This window comes from Oncorhynchus clarkii, chromosome 15, assembly GCF_045791955.1.
Source record: "Oncorhynchus clarkii lewisi isolate Uvic-CL-2024 chromosome 15, UVic_Ocla_1.0, whole genome shotgun sequence".
Taxonomy (NCBI): Eukaryota; Metazoa; Chordata; class Actinopteri; order Salmoniformes; family Salmonidae; genus Oncorhynchus; species Oncorhynchus clarkii.
The window spans coordinates 16,479,623-16,503,668 of record NC_092161.1 but is presented as its reverse complement, the minus strand read 5'-3'; the positions used below and the strand labels follow the sequence as shown (position 1 = coordinate 16,503,668).

Below are 24,046 nucleotides of genomic sequence, written 5' to 3'. Positions count from 1 at the left end.
ACAAGCTTTGAACTAGGCAATGGGGGCAGACTATATTTTGGGAGAGGGCAACCTCATCTTCTGTGTAAGTGTGTGAGAGAGAGAAAGACAGAGGGCAGAGAACCAGTAATGACAGATCTTAGAGATTAAAAAATGAAATAAATAAAAGGAGGACGAACTGGGATTGTTCCATTATTGAAGACACTCTTCTATTCCTGGAAGAGAACATAACCTGGAAAAAAGCACTCACAGAGAGACAGAGGGGGAGAGAGAGGGACAGACAGACAGACAGACAGAGACAGACAGACACACACAAAGTGACAGCAAGACAGAGAGACAGAGAGAGACCCCAATGTCAACATTACCACTTTTATTGTCAGGATACTTGCGTCATGTAAAATTTTTCAATACAGTAAAAATGCATGTTCCATATGCCATCCTCTACACAATGTGTTGGTTTGTCATCTGGAAGATAAGGCTTTGCCCACAGCGATAAAAACGGCAGCTCTCTCTCAGCACAACAGAAGCTACTTCGCCACTTTTTTTTGTGTGAAAACAAAACAGATTAAATTCTAAACTACTAAAATCTTTTTTTTTTATTCCTTTGTTGTTTTTGTTTGTTTTTTCTCAATAAAGCCCTCAACCAGAGCTGTGGGCGGGGCCCCACAAACTCCCAGAATGCTCCTGTCAGCAGCTCAATTCGGTCCCCAACGAAGATGCCCATGGAAGGGCGGACAGACACAAAGACAGACAGACGGGAAGACACACAGACAGAGGGACAGAGACAGTCACATGGTAGCTTTAGTCTCATCGAAGCTTCAACAGGAAGAGGGGAATCCGGCTGGAAAGGGGTAGAGCATTGGTGGAGGGGTAAGGAGAGAAGGAAAGGAGGGTAAGGGAAGAGGGGAATCCGTCTGGAAAGGGGTAGAGCATTGGTGGAGGGGTAAGGAGAGAAGGAAAGGAGGGTAAGGGAAGAGGGGAGCCCCGATTCCACCTTCTGTTTGTTGGTCTTGTGGCTGTAGTTCAGTTCCAGTTCTGAAGGTTAACTTTGTAATGGTCACAAACTTGCAGCAACGATAACTTGAACCACAGAGGAAGGAACGAGGGAAACAACAAACTGACAGCATCTGTTCTTCCTTCTCCATCTTTCTCTTGGTTTAGTCTCCATGTGTTGGTCATGGTTGAATTGAAGTCATGTTCTGTCATGGCTGATGTTGTTGCGTTCTGTCATGTTCTGTCATGGCTGATGTTGTCGCGTTATGTCATGTTCTGTCATGGCTGATGTTGTCACGTTATGTCATGTTCTGTCATGGCTGATGTTGTCACGTTATGTCATGTTCTGTCATGGCTGATGTTGTCGCGTTATGTCATGTTCTGTCATGTTCTGTCATGGCTGATGTTGTTGCGTTATGTCATGTTCTGTCATGGCTGATGTTGTTGCGTTATGTCATGTTCTGTCATGGCTGATGTTGTTGCGTTATGTCATGTTCTGTCATGGCTGATGTTGTTGCGTTATGTCATGTTCTGTCATGGCTGATGTTGTTGCGTTATGTCATGTTCTGTCATGGCTGATGTTGTTGCGTTATGTCATGTTCTTTTAGAATGAGTATATTGTATTAACATACTGGGCTAATGGACTGCTGCAGTGAGGGTGGACCGGTGGGCTGTTGCCATGGACACACCCACTTCCCTTAGTACATTCTCCCTAGCGGGCATGGCGAGGGGTGGGTAGAGGTCAGGGGTCAGTAGCGGTGGGTCTGATGTGAGTACTGCGGGGGCTGCTGTGAGGTAGAGGAGTATCCAATGCTGCTTTGGGGCAGTGATGTGCTTGGTCCGGGGTTCTGGTAGGCAGCATGTGGATTGGAGCGCTGACAGATAAATAAGGTAATTTATCAGACTCTTAATTTCCAATTTAGGTTTTTACAATTTGGTGGGATAACCCAGAAATGAGCTAAATCATGCTGTATATGGTATTGCGTGTGTGTACTATACCTGATAGTCTGAGGTCATGAGGCCACTTGAGGTAGTGACTGGCGGGATCACTCGCACCTTCTTTAGGGGCGGGCCCTGGGCATGGCTATTGTCAGGGTTACCAGTGTGCCCCGCCCCATTGGTGTGGTTGTTCCCCTGCTGCTGCTGGTTCTTCTGGAAAATGAAACACCCACCCAAGCATCCATAAACGGATAATCATACACTAACACACACTGGAAATACACTCAAATGTTTCGCTTAAAAGACCCAATGCAGACATTTTTATATATTATATCAATATCAATTTTGTATCAATATCAAATCATTTCTGGGTAACAATTAAGTAACTAACTGTAATACATTTCCTAGATTTCCAAGTATTTTGCTAGGACTGTCTGGGAGTGGTCTGAGTGGCGAGGGGAAAACTGAAAAACAAGCGGTTATTGGCTGAGAGGTTTGGAACCCTCTGTTATTGGTCTATTAACCAATTTACCACAGTGACGTCACCATGGAAAGCTGAAACTAAATCCCATTACAAACCTGCTAATAACAAGTTTGTGTAGAAATGATACAAAACACAGGAGAGAAAAAAAAATACACTGGGCCTTTAAAAACTTTTCATCTACATTTGACTACACACACACACACACACACACACACACACACACACACACACACACACACACACACACACACACACACACACACACACACACACACACACACACACACACACACACACACACACACACACACACACACACACACACACACACACACACACACACACACACACACACACACACACACACACTAAAAGTTTGGATAAACCTACTCATTCAAGGGTTTTTCTTTATTTTTTCTACATTGTAGAATAATAGTGAAGACAAAACTACGAAATAACACATATGGAATAATGTAGTAACCAAAAAAAGTGCTAAACAAATCAAAATACATTTCATATTTGAGATTCTTCAAAGTAGCCACCCTTTGCCTTAATGACAGCTTTGCACACTCTTGGCATTCTCTCAACCTGCTTCACCTGGAATGCTTTTCCAACAGTCTTGAAGGAGTTCCCACATATGCTGAGCACTTGTTGGCTGCTTTTCCTTCACTCTGCGGTCCAACTCATCCCAAACCATCTCAATTGGGTTGAGGTCGGGTGATTGTGGAGGCCAGGTCATTTGATGTAGCACTCCATCAGTCTCCTTCTTGGTCAAATAGCGCTTACACAGCCTGGAGGTGTGTTTTGGGCCATTGTCCTGTTGAAAAACAAATGATAGTCCCACTAAGCCCAAAGCAGATAGGATGGCGTATCACTGCACAATGCTGTGGTAGCCATGCTGGTTAAGTGTGCCTCTAAATAAATCACTGACAGGGTCACCAGCAAAGCACCATCACACCTCCTCCTCCATGCTTCACAGTGGGGACCACACATGCAGAGATCATCCATTCACCTACTCTGCATCTCACAAAGACATGGTGGTTGAAACCAAAAATCTCAAATTTGGACTCATCAGACCAAAGGACAGATTTCCACCGGTCTAATGTCTATTGCTCGTGTTTCTTGGCCCAAGCAAGTCTCTTCTTCTTATTGGTGTCCTTTAGTAGTGGCTTCTTTGCAGCAACTCGACCATGAGGGACTGATTCACGCAGTCTCCTCTGAACAGTTGATGTTGAGATGTGTCGGTTACTTGAACTCTGTGAATAATATATTTTGGCTTCACTTTATGAGGCTGGTAACTCTAATGAACTTATCCTCTGCAGCAGAGGTAACTCTGGTTCTTCCTTTCCTGTGGCGGTCATCATGAGAGCCAGTTTCATCATAGCGCTTGATGGTTTTTGCGACTGCACTTGAAGAAACGTTCAAAGTTCTTGACATTTTCCAGATTGACTGACCTTCACAACACAACTGATTGGCTCAAACGCATTAAGGAAAGAAATTCCACAAATTCTCTTTTAACAAGGCACAGCTGTTAATTGAAAGGCATTCCAGGGGACTACCTCATGAAGCTGGTTGAGAGAATGCCAAGAGTGTGCAAAGCTGTCATCAAGGCAAAGGGTGGCTACTTCAAAGAATATAAAATATACTTTTTTGGATATTACATGATTGCATATGTATTATTTCATAGTTTTGATGTCTTCACTGTTATTCTACAATGTAGAAAATAGTCAAATAAATAATTAAAACCTGGAATGAGTGTAGGTGTGTCTAAACTTTTGACTGGTACTAATATATATATATATATATATAAGGCTCACATTTCTGACTTTCTCTGCCTTGTCCTCTGGCTCCTCCTCTGTCAGGAACTCCCTCTTTGGGTAGGGGATCTGGCAGCCTGCAAACACACTGAGTGAGAAATACAAAGAGTTATCAATCACTTATCTTACAGGATATACCCCCACATAACCCCAGACATGTAGTAATAAATGTGCTACTCCGTTCTGCCACCTCTGGTCTCCTGGCGTCCCACCCCTACCGGGGGTCATCTCCCGCTCAGCCCAGTAAAAGCTATTTTCTGTCCTGGCACCCCAATGGTGGAACCAAGCTTCCCCTTAACGTCATGGCAGCTGCCAATCTTCCAGAAATTGTTTGAAACCCTACTTCTTTCAAAGCAGTGGAGGCTCCTGAGAGGAGGACCATCCTCCTCAGTGAATTTCATAAAAATGTTAGTTATCCTTTTCAGATAAAACTATACTAAATATAATCACGTCACCAAATAACTGATTAAAACACACTATTTTGCAAAGAAGGACTACAGTAGCCTCAACAGCACTCTGTAGGGTAGCACCATGGTGTAGCCGGAGGACAGCTAGCTTCCGTTCTCCTCTGGGTACATTGACCTCAATACAAAACCTAGGAGGATCATGGTTCTCACCCCCTTCCATAGACTTACACAGTAATTATGATAACTTCCGGAGGGCGTCCTACAGCCTATCAGAGCTCTTGCAGCATGAACTGACATGTTGTCCACCCAATCAAAGGATCAGAAAATTTATCTAGTACTGAAAGCATAAGCTACTGCTAGCTAGCACAGCAGTGGATAAAATGTGGTGAGTTATTGACTCGGAGAGAAAGACAATAGTTGAACAGTTTTGAACACAATTTCTTCCAAAATGAGACCTGAGACAGATTGAAAGTGAAAAGAAATGACACTTACTTTGCTAGCAAATGCAGCTAGCTAATTTAGCCTAATGAAGCAACCTGCTCCAACAGAGGGATGCTATGTTAGCTAGCTGGCTATGACTTTCCAACACAACACTGGAACTCCAAGTCAAGGTAAGCTTTTGGTATTACTACTGCGTGGCCCGCCGGTGTAACTACATACTGACTATACACTAACACGTTAGTTCTGTTAGCTATGCTTACTAAGACGTTACTTTAGCTAATATGGTGACAACGATGTAGGCTGTTTGTAGAGGTTTGGCTTGGAAAGGTTTTTTCGCCGGGTCACATACAGCTGATTTGTTGTGCATTAAAGTTCACAAGCAAAGGGAAGGAATACAGCGTGAGAGTTTATGCATGATCAGGGGTGTATTCTTTCCGCCGATTCTGTTGAAAAACATTTCTTAAACGGAAGCAAACGGATCAAAAACGGGGATAACAGAAGCAAACGGATCAAAAACGGGGATAAACATACCTGTCCAATAGAAACTCTTGTTTTCAATGGACTAATGATTACACCCCATATCAGCTAGATGCAGGCATGAGTGTGCAAGGCGGTATTGAATGCCACTGTCTGTCACCTCAAATTTGTCTCTCGACCTGTTTGCTCCGACATTGTAAACTTTAATTCATAGGCTAGGTTGTAGAAACCTCATGATGAGTATAGGGAAAATTGGAGTATCATGTAGTAGCCTAAACCGATCGCTGTACATTGAACTGGGTGAATGGAATATGAATGAAAGTCATCCAATATGCTGTAATATAAATAAGGCCATGTTCAGACCTGCCAACCCTGTCCAACTGTTTAGAGTACCAGATGGGCACGGCAAATTGGAGATTCATGTGCTTAGATAAACATTATGCATCACACCTGGTTCAGTTTAGACCTCTGAAAAGGTATTTAGAAAACATAAATAAAAGATTCATACTGATAAGTACAGAACATATAATATAAATATATGTTTTGTAGAATTAGCACTCTCAAACAAGGCCAATCACTAGGGCCAGCTCACAATTATTGTTTTTTTAGACGCGGTTCCTAATCAAACATTAAAAGAAAAATAATTTTGAAAACATAAAAACAAATGATCACATCGACACAGACTGCAAACTGGCTACACAAAGCTCAAGTAGGCTACCGCAAAGGGAATCTGAAGGCTGTTCAGTAAGCTACCGCAAAGAGAATCTGAAGGCTGTTCAGTAGGCTACCACAAAGAGAATCTGAACGCTGTTCAGTAGGCTACCGCAAAGAGAATCTGAACGCTGTTCAGTAGGCTACCGCAAAGAGAATCTGAAGGCTGTTCAGTAGGCTACCGCAAAGAGAATCTGAAGGCTGTTCAGTAGGCTACCGCAAAGAGAATCTGAAGGCTGTTCAGTAGGCTACCGCAAAGAGAATCTGAAGGCTGTTCAGTAGGCTACCGCAAAGAGAATCTGAACGCTGTTCAGTAGGCTACCGCAAAGAGAATCTGAAGGCTGTTCAGTAGGCTACCGCAAAGAGAATCTGAAGGCTGTTCAGTAGGCTACCGCAAAGAGAATCTGAACGCTGTTCAGTAGGCTACCGCAAAGAGAATCTGAAGGCTGTTCAGTAGGCTACCGCAAAGAGAATCTGAAGGCTGTTCAGTAGGCTACCGCAAAGAGAATCTGAACGCTGTTCAGTAGGCTACCGCAAAGAGAATCTGAAGGCTGTTCAGTAGGCTACCGCAAAGAGAATCTGAACGCTGTTCAGTAGGCTACCGCAAAGAGAATCTGAAGGCTGTTCAGTAGGCTACCGCAAAGAGAATCTGAACGCTGTTCAGTAGGCTACCGCAAAGGGAATCTGAAGGCTGTTCAGTAGGCTACCACAAAGAGAATCTGAAGGCTGTTCAGTAGGCTACCGCAAAGGGAATCTGAACGCTGTTCAGTAGGCTACCGCAAAGAGAATCTGAAGGCTGTTCAGTAGGCTACCGCAAAGGGAATCTGAAGGCTGTTCAGTAGGCTACCACAAAGAGAATCTGAAGGCTGTTCAGTAGGCTACCGCAAAGAGAATCTGAAGGCTGTTGAGTAGGCTACCGCAAAGAGAATCTGAAGGCTGTTCAGTAGGCTACCGCAAAGAGAATCTGAACGCTGTTCAGTAGGCTACCGCAAAGAGAATCTGAAGGCTGTTCAGTAGGCTACCGCAAAGGGAATCTGAAGGCTGTTCAGTAGGCTACCGCAAAGAGAATCTGAAGGCTGTTCAGTAGGCTACCGCAAAGGGAATCTGAAGGCTGTTCAGTAGGCTACCGCAAAGAGAATCTGAAGGCTGTTCAGTAGGCTACCGCAAAGGGAATCTGAACGCTGTTCAGTAGGCTACCGCAAAGAGAATCTGAAGGCTGTTCAGTAGGCTACCGCAAAGGGAATCTGAAGGCTGTTCAGTAGGCTACCGCAAAGAGAATCTGAAGGCTGTTCAGTAGGCTACCGCAAAGAGAATCTGAAGGCTGTTCAGTAGGCTACCGCAAAGAGAATCTGAAGGCTGTTCAGTAGGCTACCACAAAGGGAATCTGAAGGCTGTTCAGTAGGCTACCGCAAAGAGAATCTGAAGGCTGTTCAGTAGGCTACCACAAAGGGAATCTGAAGGCTGTTCAGTAGGCTACCGCAAAGGGAATCTGAAGGCTGTTCAGTAGGCTACCGCAAAGGGAATCTGAAGGCTGTTCAGTAGGCTACCGCAAAGGGAATCTGAAGGCTGTTCAGTAGGCTACCGCAAAGGGAATCTGAAGGCTGTTCAGTAGGCTACCGCAAAGGGAATCTGAAGGCTGTTCAGTAGGCTACCGCAAAGAGAATCTGAAGGCTGCTCAGTAGGCTACCGCAAAGGGAATCTGAACGCTGTTCAGTAGGCTACCGCAAAGGGAATCTGAACGCTGTTCAGTAGGCTACCGCAAAGGGAATCTGAAGGCTGTTCAGTAGGCTACCGCAAAGAGAATCTGAACGCTGTTCAGTAGGCTACCGCAAAGGGAATCTGAACGCTGTTCAGTAGGCTACCGCAAAGGGAATCTGAAGGCTGTTCAGTAGGCTACCGCAAAGAGAATCTGAACGCTGTTCAGTAGGCTACCGCAAAGGGAATCTGAAGGCTGTTCAGTAGGCTACCGCAAAGGGAATCTGAAGGCTGTTCAGTAGGCTACCGCAAAGGGAATCTGAAGGCTGTTCAGTAGGCTACCGCAAAGGGAATCTGAAGGCTGTTCAGTAGGCTACCGCAAAGGGAATCTGAACGCTGTTCAGTAGGCTACCGCAAAGAGAATCTGAACGCTGTTCAGTAGGCTACCGCAAAGGGAATCTGAAGGCTGTTCAGTAGGCTACCGCAAAGAGAATCTGAACGCTGTTCAGTAGGCTACCGCAAAGGGAATCTGAAGGCTGTTCAGTAGGCTACCGCAAAGGGAATCTGAACGCTGTTCAGTAGGCTCCCGCAAAGAGAATCTGAAGGCTGTTCAGTAGGCTACCGCAAAGAGAATCTGAAGGCTGTTCAGTAGGCTACCGCAAAGGGAATCTGAAGGCTGTTCAGTAGGCTACCGCAAAGGGAATCTGAAGGCTGTTCAGTAGGCTACCGCAAAGGGAATCTGAACGCTGTTCAGTAGGCTACCGCAAAGGGAATCTGAAGGCTGTTCAGTAGGCTACCGCAAAGGGAATCTGAAGGCTGTTCAGTAGGCTACCGCAAAGGGAATCTGAACACTGTTCAGTAGGCTACCGCAAAGAGAATCTGAAGGCTGTTCAGTAGGCTACCGCAAAGAGAATCTGAACGCTGTTCAGTAGGCTACCGCAAAGGGAATGTGAAGGCTGTTTAGTAGGCTACCGCAAAGGGAATCTGAAGGCAGTTCAGTAGGCTACCGCAAAGGGAATCTGAAGGCTGTTCAGTAGGCTACCGCAAAGAGAATCTGAATGCTGCTCAGTAGGCTACCGCAAAGGGAATCTGAACGCTGTTCAGTAGGCTACCGCAAAGGGAATCTGAAGGCTGTTCAGTAGGCTACCGCAAAGAGAATCTGAACGCTGTTCAGTAGGCTACCTCAAAGAGAATCTGAAGGCTGTTCAGTAGGCTACCGCAAAGGGAATCTGAAGGCTGTTCAGTAGGCTACCGCAAAGGGAATCTGAAGGCTGTTCAGTAGGCTACCGCAAAGGGAATCTGAACGCTGTTCAGTAGGCTACCGCAAAGGGAATCTGAAGGCTGTTCAGTAGGCTACCGCAAAGGGAATCTGAAGGCTGTTCAGTAGGCTACCGCAAAGAGAATCTTAAGGCTGTTCAGTAGGCTACCGCAAAGGGAATCTGAAAGCTGCTCAGTAGGCTACCGCAAAGGGAATCTGAAGGCTGTTCAGTAGGATAATGCAAAGGGAATCTGAACGCTGTTCAGTAGGATAATGCAAAGGGAATCTGAACGCTGTTCAGTAGGATAATGCAAAGGGAATCTGAAAGCTGCTCAGTAGGATAATGCAAAGGGAATCTGAACGCTGTTCAGTAGGATAATGCAAAGGGAATCTGAACGCTGTTCAGTAGGATAATGCAAAGGGAATCTGAACGCTGTTCAGTAGGATAATGCAAAGGGAATCTGAAAGCTGCTCAGTAGGATAATGCAAAGGGAATCTGAACGCTGTTCAGTAGGATAATCCAAAGGGAATCTGAACGCTGTTCAGTAGGATAATCCAAAGGGAATCTGAAAGCTGCTCAGTAGGCTACCACAAAGAGAATCTGAACGCTGTTCGCTAGAAGAGTCTGTTTCAGCCTATGTAAAGGTGTCTATTGTATTTCTTTGCGCATATATCATTTCAGATTTTCGAAATGTATCAAATCTAAAATGTAGTGCAAAGGCATTTTAGAAGTATTGCCTCTAAATCTAATACAGGACACTCATTCATTCTTCATCGCGCAGTCTTCTAAACTCAACTCCATTTAATTCCAAGATGTTTATATTTATTTTTGATTATACTTTTGTAATGCTTTTTGTGACGTGGATCATAATTATAGTTAGTCTATCAGGTTGCGTTATCCTCGTAATGTTACGTGGAAAATACAACTAATGGGACGCAGAATTAAATGTTTTTCACACTCGCACAAATGCGAACAGTTATTTTTCGTACTTGCATTTCGTTTCTTTCACTAGCAAATGCGAGTGAACTGCTGGCACATTAGAGCCCACTGAATGTCCATCTTATGTTCGCTAACGTTAGCTTGAACCAATGCCTTTACCTTTCCACAACACACAGAGTCCATGTGTTAACTTACAGCTGACAGTCCGCAAACTCAGCATCACAACAAACAGGAGGGACAGACACGAGGAAGCTACGTTGAATAATGATGTATTCATCTCCATGTCCGTTGACACAAACTCCGTTCATGTCTGTGTGTTGCAGCTCGAGAATCGGGTTGTTAGATTTACTCAGTGGATACTTTTTTTCTTCTTCAAGTATTAAAATAAAAATAAAATAACAGGTCTTTTTCCTTTCTGCATACTTTTAACTGCGTACATGGACAGTCGCTCTGGATAATTGTCAGCTAAATGACTAGAAATGTCAAATGTAATACGTGTTATGTGGTAATACATGTAGTAATACCTGTTATGTGGTAATACATGTAGTATTACGTGTATAAATACGTGTTATGTGGTAATACATGTAGTAATACCTGTTATGTGTAGTATTACGTGTATAAATACGTGTTATGTGGTAATACATGTAGTAATAGCTGTTATGTGGTAATACATGTAGTAATAGCTGTTATGTGGTAATACATGTAGTAGTAATAAGTGTTTTTTGTTGTTGTTATAAATGTGTTATGTAGTAATAAACAAGTTAGAGATGTTTTATTAGGGTCCTGACTCATTGATGTTTTATTAGGGTCCTGACTCACTCTGAGGTGGGCAGTGGTTCCTCCAGGAAGTAAGGGTCCTGCATGGCCTGCTCAGACGTGATCCTGCGGATCGGGTCCATGGTCAGCAGCTTCTGGAGCTACACACAACGTTAGACACATCACGAGTAAAACACAGTGAACGTTCACACAACGTCAGCCTGAACAATGCTACAGTGTGTAACAACAATCTCCAGGCAAAAACTAACTTTAACTCACCAAGTGGAATGCTTTGCTGTCTGGTTTCACTTTGTGTTTCTCCATGTATTTTATTAGGCTGCAGTTTGTATACCTGTAAAAAAAAAAAAGTGTTATTGATTGTTACCCGTGATAAAAGGTGTTATTTCAGTTTGTACACCCGTGATACAAGGTGTTAGTTCAGTTTGTACACCCGTGATACAAGGTGTTAGTTCAGTTTGTACACCCGTGATAAAAGGTGTTATTTCAGTTTGTATACCTGTGATAAAAGGTGTTATTTCAGTTTGTACACCCGTGATAAAAGGTGTTATTTCAGTTTGTACACCCGTGATACAAGGTGTTAGTTCAGTTTGTACACCCGTGATACAAGGTGTTAGTTCAGTTTGTACACCCGTGATACAAGGGGTTATTTCAGTTTGTACACCTGTGATAAAAGGTGTTATTTCAGTTTGTATACCTGTGATAAAAGGTGTTATTTCAGTTTGTACACCTGTGATACAAGAACAGGTTATATCAGTGGATGAGTAGAAGACATATCCAATCTTAAAACCCTAAAATTGATCTTGTCCTGAGCTGGCAGGAAGCATGCAGGCAGTCAGACACACATGTAGAGATAAAGGTACTCACGTGTTCCTTCTGAAGTCCTTCATCAGAGTGGAGTGCTCGGGCATCTTCTTGATGTCTTCCCAGTCCTTCTCTGAGGATTACATCATCAGACGGTGTCAGTGAGTGTTTGTACAGAACCCACATATTGATTTGGATTCATACAAGCCGGACAGAATAGAACTGTGCCTAGTCAGGGTTTAATTGCACTCGTCATTCAGTATTCTCTTAATATCACCGTTATCCAGGCAGGTTCGGATTACACATGGGCTCTCCAAGGTTTGACCAAGGTAAAAAATTTCACACATACAAGCGCCCATTTCAACGCACATAGCCGTGTCCTGATGAGTTATGGGAGTATCTAGCCCTCGTGGGGGAAACCCCCCCTCCCTATACCCAGCCCTCGTGGGGTAACCCCCCCCCCATATCCAGCCCTCGTGGGGGAAACTCACCCCCATATCCAGCCCTCGTGGGGGAACCCCCCCCATATCTAGTCCTTGTGGGGGAACCCCCCCGCCCTATATCTAGTCCGCGAAGGGGAAACTCCCCCCACTATATCAAGCCCTCGTGGGGTAACCCCCCCCACCACTATATCCAGCCCTCGTGGGGGAACCCCCCCACTATATCCAGCCCTCGTGGGGTAACCCCCCCCCCGACTATATCCAGCCCTCGTGGGGGAACCCCCTCTATATCCAGCCCTCGTGGGGAACCCCCTCTATATCCAGCCCTCGTGGGGGAACCTCCTCTATATCTAGCCCTCGTGAGGAACCCCCTCTATATCTAGCCCTCGTGGGGGAACCCCCTCTATATCTAGCCCTCGTGGGGGAACCCCCTCTATATCTAGCCCTCGTGGCGGAACCCCCTCTATTTCCAGCCCTCGTGGGGGAACCCCATCTATATCCAGCCCTCGTGGGGGAACCCCTCTCTATATCCAGCCCTCGTGGGGGAACCCCCTCTATATCTAGCCCTAGTGGGGGAACCCCCTCTATTTCCATCCCTCGTGGGGGAACCCTCTATATCTAGCCCTCGTGGGGGAACCCCTCTCTATATCCAGCCCTCGTGGGGAACCCCCTCTATATCTAGCCCTAGTGGGGGAACCCCCTCTATATCTAGCCCTAGTGGGGGAACCCCCTCTATATCTAGCCCTAGTGGGGGAACCCCCTCTATATCTAGCCCTCGTGGGGGAACCCCCTCTATTTCCATCCCTCGTGGGGGAACCCTCTATATCTAGCCCTCGTGGGGGAACCCCCTCTATATCCAGCCCTCGTGGGGAACCCTCTATATCTAGGATTTGATACCAGCATCCTCCTGGTTGCCAGCTTACTTCCCAACATATTTTTGTCAGACTCTGGATTCGAACTGGCAACCCTCCAACTGCTAGGCTACCTGCCGCCAGGCCCAGCCCAGCTCTCTCACCAGCGGGGAAGCCCATGACGTTGAAGATGCGGTCCAGCTGGTCATGGTGGTAGGGGTTACTGGTCTTGATGTCCTCTTGGCGACAGTGGAAGATGGGCTCAGATGTCAACAGCTCGGCAAAGATGCAGCCAATAGCCCAGATGTCTGATAGATGCACATGCAAGATTAGAGATGTCACACTGGGATTGGAGCACACGCCCAGTCAGAGACACCCTCTTACACACACACACACACACACACACACACACACACACACACACACACACACACACACACACACACACACACACACACACACACACACACACACACACACACACACACACACACACACACACACACACACACACACACACACACACACACACACACACACACACACAGCAGAATATGTCCTAGGATGGTGGAAGGATAGCTCAAAACTTCCTCTCTTGGTGCACAGGGCAAAAAAACCCACCACACCCACCCTTCCCCGTGGCTGTTCTCACCGATGGCTTTGGTGTAGTGCCTGGCACCTAGCAGTAGCTCTGGTGCCCTGTACCAGAAGGTGACCACCACATCCACCCACCCACCCCGTGGCCGTTCTCACCGATGGCTTTGGTGTAGTGCCTGGCACCTAGCAGTAGCTCTGGTGCCCTGTACCAGAAGGTGACCACCACAGGGTCCAGATCTGCTAACGGCTTCAGTGGTGAGTTAAAGAGGCGGGCAAAGCCCATGTCCGCTGTAGGGAAACACAAATCAATAAATAATAATGAAGTATAATGTTCAAATAATGTGTAATGAGAAGTGAATTAACTATATCCATTATATGTAGTGACATAAAGCCTTATAACCTATATGTAGTGACATAAAGCCTTATAACCTATATGTAGTGACATAAAGCCTTATAACCTATATGTAGTGACATAAAGCCTTATAACCTATATGTAGTGACATAAAGCCTTATAACCTATATGTAGTGACAAAACCTTATGAAAAGGGTCCTGAAAACACGCCATGAGATCTCGTCGTACCGATCTTTACTCGACCCCTCTCTGGCCCCTCCCCCATTACTAGGATGTTGGCAGGTTTCTGAGGAAAAACAGATGACAGTTAAAGCAGTAATCAGCAGTTGAAAGAATAACAGTGTTTTAGCCCGCCACTGTTTCACATGGGGCCGGAGAAATGTAACAACTCTCAAGTTAATAGACAGCGCTATGGATGCAAGGAACGACCATCCATGAAATCAACATGTTTATTTAACCATGTTTTGCAGCTATACAGTGTTTGCGTACGTTTACTTTGTTTACAAACATTGGAGTAAAACATGCTTATATTTTGGGTTCTGATGGGGTACGACACTTGAACTAAGCTCATGAGGCATTTATTAGTTAAATTCTTCAAGAATAAATGGATACATATTTAATTTATAAAGTCCAAAATTGATGTAGCTACTGCAGATTGCCCCTTCAATGTAATCCAAATTTTTACTTCCATTATCCTAATACCCACAGTGATAACACATTAACTGAAAGGAATTAAAGATGAATTTGGCACCATAAGGCTGAGTCACATGTGAATGGTTCAGGAAGTGTCAATGCTGCCCTCTGGTGGAAAAACAGTGAACATAACATCCAAGAGAGCAGCAGAACAAGACTCTCTTCTGATCTCTCCTCTCCTCGACCCCTTCCTCCCTCCCTCCCTAGATCTCTGTGTAGGACCCAGTTGGTGTGCAGGAAATGGATGCTCTTTCTCCTTCGGTCTCTCACCAGGTCTCTGTGTAGGACCCAGTTGGCGTGAAGGTAATGGATGCCATCCAGGATCTGGTAAAGCAGGGACTTGACCATCCCCCTGGGCAGCTGCAGGGGCTTCTTATTGGCCTTGGACGCTCTGTGGAACTTTATGATGTGCTGTGGATAAAGGGGGCATTGTTAGCGTGTTTGTGTGTGTGTATATTACTTTCCTTGTGGGAATCGTAAATCCCCACAAGGATAGTAAAACAAGAAATTCTCCCTCGTGGAGACATTTTCCAGGTCCCCACAAGGACAAAGACTATTTTAGGCTTAGGGGTGAGGTTTAGGTTTTACAATTAGAATTAGGGTTAAAGTTAGGGAAAATAGGATAGTGTGTATTACCCAGAGGTCATGCTCGGCATAGTCGAAGAGCAACCAGACTTTACGGTCTGCGTGTGACAGGAACACCTTCTGCAGTGAGATCACATTAGGATGCTTCAGCTCCCGCAGTAGCTAGAAAAAGAAACATTCATTCACACAAACATTATGAGATGTCTCAGGTTGACCCAGGTTAAACCTGCTCGAGCTAAACACCACACTTACTGCAATCTCTCTGCAGGCAGACATGGAGATGCCAGTGCCTTCAATCTGCTTGAGGGCGTAGTCCTTATCATCCTTCCTGCAGACAGAGAAGATACAGCATCATCCCCAGTTCACCACAGTTCCCATGGGACCTTGCTACACAGAGATAATGGAGGCTGGCAGCTGGTGGAACAGGAGTGGGAAAGGGGAATACCTAGTCAGTTGTACAACTGAATGCATTCAATGTGTCTTACTCATTTAACCCAACCCCTCAGAGGTGCGGGGGGCTGCCATAATCGACATCCACGTCGTCGTCAGCACCCGGGGAACAGTGGGTTAACGGTCTTGCTCAGAATGACAGATTTTTACATTGTCAGCTCAGGGATTCGATCCAGCAACCTTTTGGTTACTGGCCTAGCACTCTAACCACTAGGCTATCTGCCTGGCCGTGAGAAGAGGGAAAGATGCTTCAATTACCTCCCGATTTAAGTAAAATAGTTATTGGTCGTGTACATATATTTTGCAGATGTTATCAGGTTTCTAGCTCCAACACCGCAGTCATACAAATCAATACACACAAATCCACTAAATAAAATGAAAGGAATTAAGAAATATCAGAACAAACAATGTCAGAATCCGTATATGATGTACAGTGCATTCAGAAAGTATTCAGATCCCTTGACCTTTTCCACATTTTGTTACGTTACAGCCTTATTCTAAAATGTATTAAATTGTCCCCCCCCCTCATCAATCTACACACAGTACCCTTCAATAACAAAACAGGGTTTTAGACATTTTTTCAAATATATTACAAATAAAAAAACTGAAAAATCACATTTACATAAGTATTCAGACTATTTACTCAGTACATTGTTGAAACACCTTTGGCAGTGATTACTGCCTCGAGTCTTCTTGGGTATGACGCTATAAGCTTTGGCACACCTGTATTTGGAGAGTTTCTCCCATTATGCTCTGCAGATCCTCTCAAGCTCTGTCAGGCTGAATGGGGAGTGTCACTGCACAGATATTTTCAGGTCTCTCCAGAGATGTTCGACCGGGATCAAGTACAGACTCTGGCTGGACCACTCAAGGACATTCAGAAACTTGTCCTGAAGCCACTCCTGTGCGCTTAGGGCCGTTGTCCCGTTGGAAGGTGAACCTTTGCCCTAGTCTGAGGTCCTTAGCGCTCTTCAGCAGGTTTTCATCAAGGATCTCTCTGTACTTTGCTCCGTTCATCTTTCCCTCGATCCTGACTAGTCTCCCAGTCCCTTCCGCTGAAAAACATCCCCACAGCATGATGCTGCCACCACCATTTTTTAAATATATTTTTTTATTTGACCTTTATTTAACCAGGTAGTCCAGTTGAGAACAAGCTCTCTGCGACCTGGCCATGATAAAGCAAAGCAGTGCGACAAAAAAATAACAGAGTTACACATGGGATAAACAAAAGTACAGTCAATAACACAATAGAAATATCTATATACAGTGTGTGCAAATGGCGTAAGGAGGTAAGGCAATAAATAGGCCATAGTAGCAAAGTAATTACAATTTAGCAAATTAACACTGGAGTGATAGATGTGCAGATGATGATGTGCAAGTAGAAATACTGGTGTGCAAAATATCAAAAAATTAAATAAAAACAATATGGGGATGAGGTAGGTAGTTGGATGGGCTATTTGCAGATGGGCTATGTACAGCTGCAGCGATCAGTAAGCTGTTCAGATGCTTAAAGTTAGTGAGGGAGATATAAGTCTCCAACTTCCGCGATTTTTGCAATTCGTTCCAGTCATTGGCAGCAGAGAACTGGAAGGAAAGGCGGCCAAAAGAGGTAATGGCCTTGGGAATGACCTGCTGGAGCGCGTGCTATGGGTGAGTGTTGTTATGGTGACCAGTGAGCTGAGATAAGGCGGAGCTTTACCTAGCATAGACTTATATATGACCTGGAGCCAGTGGGTCTGGCAACGAATATGTAGTGAGGGCCAGCCGACGAGAGCATACAGGTCGCAGTGGTGGGTGGTATATGGGGCTTTGGTGACAAAACGGATGGCACTGTGATAGACTGCATCCAGTTTGCTGAATAGAGTGTCATTTACAAAATAGCCGAAGTCAAGGATCGGTAGGATAGTCAGTTTTACGAGGGTATGTTTGGCAGCGTGAGTGAAGGAGGCTTTGTTGCAAAATAGGAAGCCAATTCTAGATTTAATTTTGGATTGGAGATGCTTAATATGAGTCTGGAAGGAGAGTTTACAGTCTAGCCAGACACCTAGGTATTTGTAGTTGTCCACATTTTGTAAGTCAGAACCGTCCAGAGTAGTGATGCTAGTCATGCGGGCGGGTGCAGGCAGCAATTGGTTGAAGTGCATGCATTTAGTTTTACTAGCGTTTAAGAGCAGTTGGAGGCCATGGAAGGAGTGTTGTACGGCATTGAAGCTTGTTTGGAGGTTTGCTAACACAGTGTCCAAAGAAGGGCCAGATGTATACAGAATGGTGCTGTCTGCGTAGAGGTGGATCAAGGAATCACCCTCAGCAAGAGCCACATCATTGATATATACAGAGAAAAGAGTCGGCCCGAGGATTGAACCCTGTGGTACCCCCATAGAGACTCCCAGAGGTCCGGACAACAGGCCCTCCAATTTGACACACTAAACTCTGAGAAGTAGTTGTTGAACCAGGCTGTTGAGTCTGCCGATAAGAATACAGTGATTGATAGAGTCGAAAGCCTTGGCCAGGTCGATGAAGATGGCTGCACAGTACTGTCTTTTATTGATGGCGGTTATGATATCGTTTAGGACCTTGGCATGGCTGAGGTGCACCCGTGACCAGCTCAGAAACCGGATTGCACAGTAGAGAAGGTACGGTGGGATTCGAAATGGTCAGTGATTTGTTTGTTATTTTAGAAAGGCAGGGCAGGAAGGATATAGGTCTTTAACAATTTGGGTCTAGAGTGTCACCCCCTTTGAAGAGGGGGATGACCGCGGCAGCTTTTCAATCTTTAGGAATCTCGGACAATACGAAAGAGAGGTTGAACAGACTGGTAATAGGGGTTGCAACAATGGCGGCGGATAATTTTAGAAAGAGAGGGTCCAGATTGTCTAACCCAGCTGATTTGTACGGGTTAGGGTTTTGCAGCTCTTTCAGAACATCTGCTATCTGGATTTGGGTGAAGGAGAAGCTGGGGAGGCTTGGGCAAGTAGCTGCGGGGGGTGTGGAGCTGTTGGCCGGGGTTGGGGTAGCCAGGAGGAAAGCATGGCCAGTCGTAGAGAAATGCTTATTGAAAAACTTGATTATCGTGGATTTATCGGTGGTGACAGTGTTTCCTAGACTCAGTGCAGTGGACAGCTGGGAGGAAGTGCTCTTCTTCTCCATGGACTTTACAGTGTCCCAGAACGTTTTGGAGTTAGGGCTACAGGATGCAAATTTCTGTTTAAAAAAGCTAGCCTTTGCTTTCCTAACTGACTGTGTGTATTGGTTCCTGAATTCCCTGAAAAGTTGCATATCGTGGGGACTATTCGATGCTAGTGCAGTACGCCACAGGATGTTTTTGTGCTGGTCGAGGGCAGTCAGGTCTGGAGTGAACCAAGGGCTATATATGTTCTTAGTTCTACATTTTTTTAAAGGGGCGTGCTTATTTAAGATGGTGAGGAAATTACTTTTAAAGAACAACCATGCTTCACCGCAAGGATGGTGCCAGGCTCCTCCAGATGTGACACTTGCATTCAAGCCGAAGAGTTCAATCTTGGTTTCATCAGACCAGTGTATCTTGTTTCTCATGGTCTGAGAGTCCTTTAGGTGCCTTTTGGCAAACTCCAAAACGGGCTGCCATGTGCCTTTTACTGAGGAATGGCTTCCGTCTGGTCACTACCATCAAGGCCTGATTGGTGGAGTGCTGCAGAGATGGTTGTCCTTCTGGAAGGTTCTCCCATCTCCACAGAGGGACTCTAGAGCTCTGTCAGAGTGACCATCGGGTTTCTTGGTCACTTCCCTGACCAAAGGCCATTCACCCCGATTGCTCCGTTTGGCCAGGCGGACAATTGTAGTTAGAGTCTTGGTGATTACAAACTTCCTCCATTTAAAAATGATGGAGCCACTGTGTTCTTGGGGACCTTCAATGCTACAGACATGTTTAGGCACCCTTCCCCAGATCTGCGCCTCGACACAATCCTGTCTCGGAGCTCTACGGACAATTCCTTCAACCTCATGGGTTGGTTTTTGCTCTGAAATGCACGGCCAACTGTGGGACCTTGTATAGGCAGATGTGTGCCTTTCAAAATCATGTTCAATCAATTGAATTTACAACAAGTCGGAAGTTTAAACTCAGTTTTCATAATTCCTGATGTTTAATCCTAGTAAAAATTCCCTGTCAAATGTTTCAGGTAGCCTTCCACAAGCTTCCCACATTAAGTTGGGGGTATTTTGGCCCATACCTCCTGACAGAGCTGGTGGATCTGAGTCAGGTTTGTAGGCCTCCTTGTCATACACGCTTTGCATGGGGTCATTGTCCATTTAGAAGACCCATTTGCGACCAAGCTTTAACTTCCTGACTGATGTCTTGAGATGTTGCTTCAAAATATCCTCATAATTTTCCTTTCCCATGATGTCAAGAAAAGAGTCACTGAGTTTGAAGGTAGGCCTTGAAATACATCCACAGGTACACCTCCAATTGACTCAAATTATGTCAATTAGCCTATCAGAAGCTTCTAAAGCCATGACACAATTTTCTGGAATTTCCCAATCTGTTTAAAGGCACAGTCAACTTAGTGCATGTAAACTTCTGACCCACTGGAATTGTGATACAGTGAAATAAACTGACTGTAAACAATTGTTGGAAAAATGACTTGTGCCATGCACAAAGTAGATGTCCTAACTGACTTGCCAAAACTATAGTTTGTTAACAAGACATTTGTGGAGTGGTTGAACATTTAGTGTATGTAAACTTCTGACTTCAACTGTTTTTTTATTTGTAATAAAATGGCAAACATTTCTAAAAACCTGCTTTTGCTTTGTCATTATGGGGCATTGGGTGTCGATTGATGAGGAAAATGTTTAATTTAAGGCTATAACGTAGCAACATTTGGAAAAAGGGAAGGGTTCTGAATACTTTCCGAATGCACTGTATTTGATGGTGTGTAGACAGTATGGACAGTATATTAAAAGAAAAGGTGTGCGCAGCAGTAGTTATATAGGATGAGCCTTGACTATAATACAGTATATACACATATGAAGTGGGTAAAACAGTATGTAAATATTGACCAGTGTTCAAAGACTATGTACATTGGGCAGCAGTCTCTAAGGTGCAGGGTAGAGTACTGGGTGGTAGCCGGCTAGTGGTGACCATTTAACAGTCTGATGGCCTGGAGAAAGATGTTCTTCAGTCTCTCGGTTTCAGCCTTGATGCACCTGTACTGTCTATGTCTTCTAGGTGGTAGCAGAGTGAACAGAGTGGTTCGGGTGGCTAAGGTCCTTGATGATCTTGTTGGCCATCCTTTGACACCGGGTGCTGTAGATGTCCTGGAGGGCAGGCAGGGTGCCCCCGGTTATGAATTGGGCTGACCGCACCACTTATCTGGAGAGCCCTGTGGTTACAGACGTTGCAATTGCTGTACCAGCCGGTGATACAGCATGACAGGATCCTCTCAATGATGCATCTGTGGAAGTTTGTGAGGGTTTTAGGGGCCAAGCCAAAGCCAATTTTGGCGCTGTTGCCACCATTTCAGGTTGTCAGTGATGTGCACGCTGAGGAACTTGAAGTGTTTCACACTTTCCACTATGATCTTGTGGATGTGAACGTCCTGCATCTGCTGTCTCTAGAAGTCCACAATCCGCTCCTTCGTTTTGTTGACGTTGAGGGAGAGGTTATTTTCCTGGCACCACTCCGCCAGGGCCCTCGGGGCTCTTGTCGTTGGTAATCAAGCCTACCACTGTTGTGTCATCTGCAAACTTGATGATTGAGTTGGAGACATGCATAGCCACACAGTCATTGGTGAACAGGGAGTACAGGAGAAGGCTTAGCACGGATAGCGGCTCAGCGTAGCGGAGGTGTTGTTGCCTACCTTCACCACCTGGAGGTGGACCATCAGGAAGTCCAGGACCCAGTTGCACAGGGTGGGGTTCAGCCCCAGGGCCCTGAGATTAGTGATGAGCTTGGAGGGCACTATATTGTTGAAGGCTGAGCTATAGTTGATTAACAGCAGTCTTACATAGGTATTCCACTTGTCCATATGGGATAGGGCAGTGTGCAGTGCGATGAGTCATCCGTGGACCTGATGGGGCGGTATACAAATTGTACTGGGTCTAGGGTTTTGGCTAAAAGGTGATATGATCCTTAACTAGCCTCTCAAATCACTTCATGATGACAGAGGTGAGTGCTACGGGGCGATAGTCATTTAGTTCAGTTACCTTCGCTTTCTTTGGCACAGGAACAATGGTGGACATCTTGAAGCAAGTGGGAACAACAGACTGGGATAGGGAGCGATTGAAAATGTCCGTAAACACTCCAGTCTGCACATGCTCTGAGGACACGGCTTAGGATATTGCATGGGCCGGCAGCCTTGCGAGGGTTAACACGCTTAAATTTCTTACTCGCTTTGGCCACGGAGAACGAGAGGTCACGCACTAGCTCTTTTTCCAATGGTCAAATTAACTCAGATTGGCCTTGGGTACTGTATAAAAACCTACAACTACTACCAGGGTGACCCTTCTCACATGTATGCTTTCCCTTTTCAGAATTACAAGTGTGTGGCCACAGGATGAATATTGTAAATAAATATCTGCCATGTGGGATTACAACTCAACAAGCTGTCATAGTAGACAGTGCCACCAATCGATCACCAATATAAAAGCATAATTATCATTGCCTACATGTTTTTTTCGCTCTGAATAAAACAGTAGGTAAAAACGTTGTATTTGGTCATATGTGGAAATGTGCCTTACCGTCTTTTGAATTTTGTGTAACTTCTAGTCAAGGAAGCATAATGCTAAATATATTGGCACACTCCACCTACCAAGACCATTGCCAAATATGGCCGCTGACACCTCCTTTTATAGGAAGCCTTGAGGTGGTACAACCCAGCACATCGAGAAGGGAGTGGATTTCATACCTAAAAATGTAGATATAGTCATAATTTTGAGTCGATTTCAATGGTAGTTAACTGCTAAGGGCCAAAAGATTTAGATTAGATTTACAACTGAAACAACACTTTTGCATCAAACTGTCAAAATGAAGACCATATCGACGTGTTTCACTATAACTAAGCAAAAAACATCTGGCTTTCCATTAAACATTATTTTTTCCCATAACATATTTTACTCTTTAACGCTCCATATTAACTCCTCCTCCACGTGTACTGGATTGGTTAAACAGTGCAGAAGAGAACCACCCCTGACACTTGTTTTTCTTGTCAAATCCAGTATTTTGGGGATCTCGTTTCAGGCGTTTCTTTTACGCCTGCTACGTAGGATAGCCCCTGGCTTGTTTGGCTGCGTCAGTGATAGGCTGGCCTACTTCACTCAGTTGTTGATATTGCTGCGAAAAATGTAAAAATCTGATCATAAAAATGACAGCATAATCTGATACCGAAATCCATCCTCTGGCTGCAAAACCCCGACGTGAGTTGTTACAACACCCCCGGTTATGTTATGTTTCATCTGTGAGCGAAGGCGCCCTTATAAAAACTGCTTGATTGAACTGCATTCAACGATGTCAAATTAAGCTGATGGATTTTGCATACACTGCACCGTTAGCACGGGGATAGGCCACTGATGACAGTGGTCAAATCGAGACAGTAAATTGTGTCATGGAGCTCGAGCCCCCATTCTCCAGATGATATGACGTCTCTGGAGTGTATTCAGTGGGTTCTTCAATCTACTAGTGATTTTCATCACACTACGAGTTACAAATAGGTTTATTGCTGCAAATAGCAATCGGAGATTGGGCCTTGAAAACAGGAGCAATTAACGAAGACACCGGAGTTATTTTATTTGGAGACTGGTGGACCTGAAGGCCTTCTTACCTGCTATATCAATATAAACTTACCCATCTTTTCTCTTTGCTTTATATACATGGCCGTAGGTGCCTCTCCCCACTTTGCATCCCTCATATTCAAACAGGTCCTCTACACGTTCTCTCTCCCCGGTCAGCATCACTTTGAAATCATAGTCCATCTTCTCTGTTGTTTTGGTCAATTATCTTTTGCTTCCTTTTAAAGCGCCGCTTAGGAGGCAACTTACTTCACAACCCGGGTTAGAATTTTTAGTTGCCTTCCCTCGCGTCGCTCTCTCCTCAGCCCTGTTTCCACATCTAACCGCTCGGTTTATGTGTACCAGAGAAGATGCCGGATTCTTATCGGGACGAGGGGACAGGTATGGGAACGATTACTAACCCTTCTATGTATTCTCTTGCTACTGCGTTTCTCCAACCGGTATCTCACTGGGGAGAACAGAAATTCCATGCACGGCTTTGTCGTAAAATGTCGTTATGTAGACTGTACAGAAAGAGACGGGAGAAAAGTGTTTAGAGCACCACGTGGACTTTAACTCTTTGTAACGTGAAGGGGCTAAAATTCACACAAACAAATATATA

The 24,046-nt window shown here is 45.0% G+C and overlaps 1 protein-coding gene across 3 annotated transcripts; it reads right to left on the bottom strand.

The window, feature by feature from the left end:
* Positions 1-334: 334 nt before the first annotated feature.
* On the bottom strand, positions 335-23,943 carry LOC139366968 (cyclin-dependent kinase 8). 3 transcript variants are annotated; one of them, XR_011626826.1, is made up of 14 exons: positions 23,501-23,915; positions 15,490-15,565; positions 15,289-15,399; positions 14,923-15,063; positions 14,188-14,245; positions 13,764-13,895; positions 13,175-13,318; positions 11,783-11,852; positions 11,177-11,249; positions 10,961-11,058; positions 4,213-4,300; positions 1,972-2,124; positions 963-1,847; positions 335-893 (listed from the first exon to the last, which is right to left on the bottom strand). XR_011626826.1 is itself a non-coding variant. In XM_071104780.1 (13 exons), exons 1-13 carry the CDS (start codon positions 23,626-23,628, stop codon positions 1,722-1,724), a joined length of 1,398 nt encoding a protein of 465 aa, XP_070960881.1. In that variant the 5' UTR covers positions 23,629-23,943; the 3' UTR covers positions 335-1,721. The 3 variants fall into 3 exon arrangements, 2 of the variants coding, with proteins under 2 accessions (XP_070960881.1, XP_070960882.1); XM_071104780.1 differs by having other exon boundaries at positions 335-1,847; positions 23,501-23,943; XM_071104781.1 differs by having other exon boundaries at positions 335-1,847; positions 4,222-4,300; positions 23,501-23,869.
* Positions 23,944-24,046: the final 103 nt, after the last annotated feature.

Bases quoted from the DNA above. Each gene is read 5' to 3' on its own strand.
- LOC139366968 (XM_071104780.1), bottom strand. From the start codon at position 23,628: ATGGACTATGATTTCAAAGTGATGCTGACCGGGGAGAGAGAACGTGTA. The intron at 15,566-23,500 runs GTAAGTTTATAT...CTCTGTCTGCAG, and splicing joins AAAGCAAAGAGAAAAGATGG to GAAGGATGATAAGGACTACG. The intron at 11,853-13,174 runs GTGAGAGAGCTG...TGTAATCCTCAG, and splicing joins CGTCATGGGCTTCCCCGCTG to AGAAGGACTGGGAAGACATC.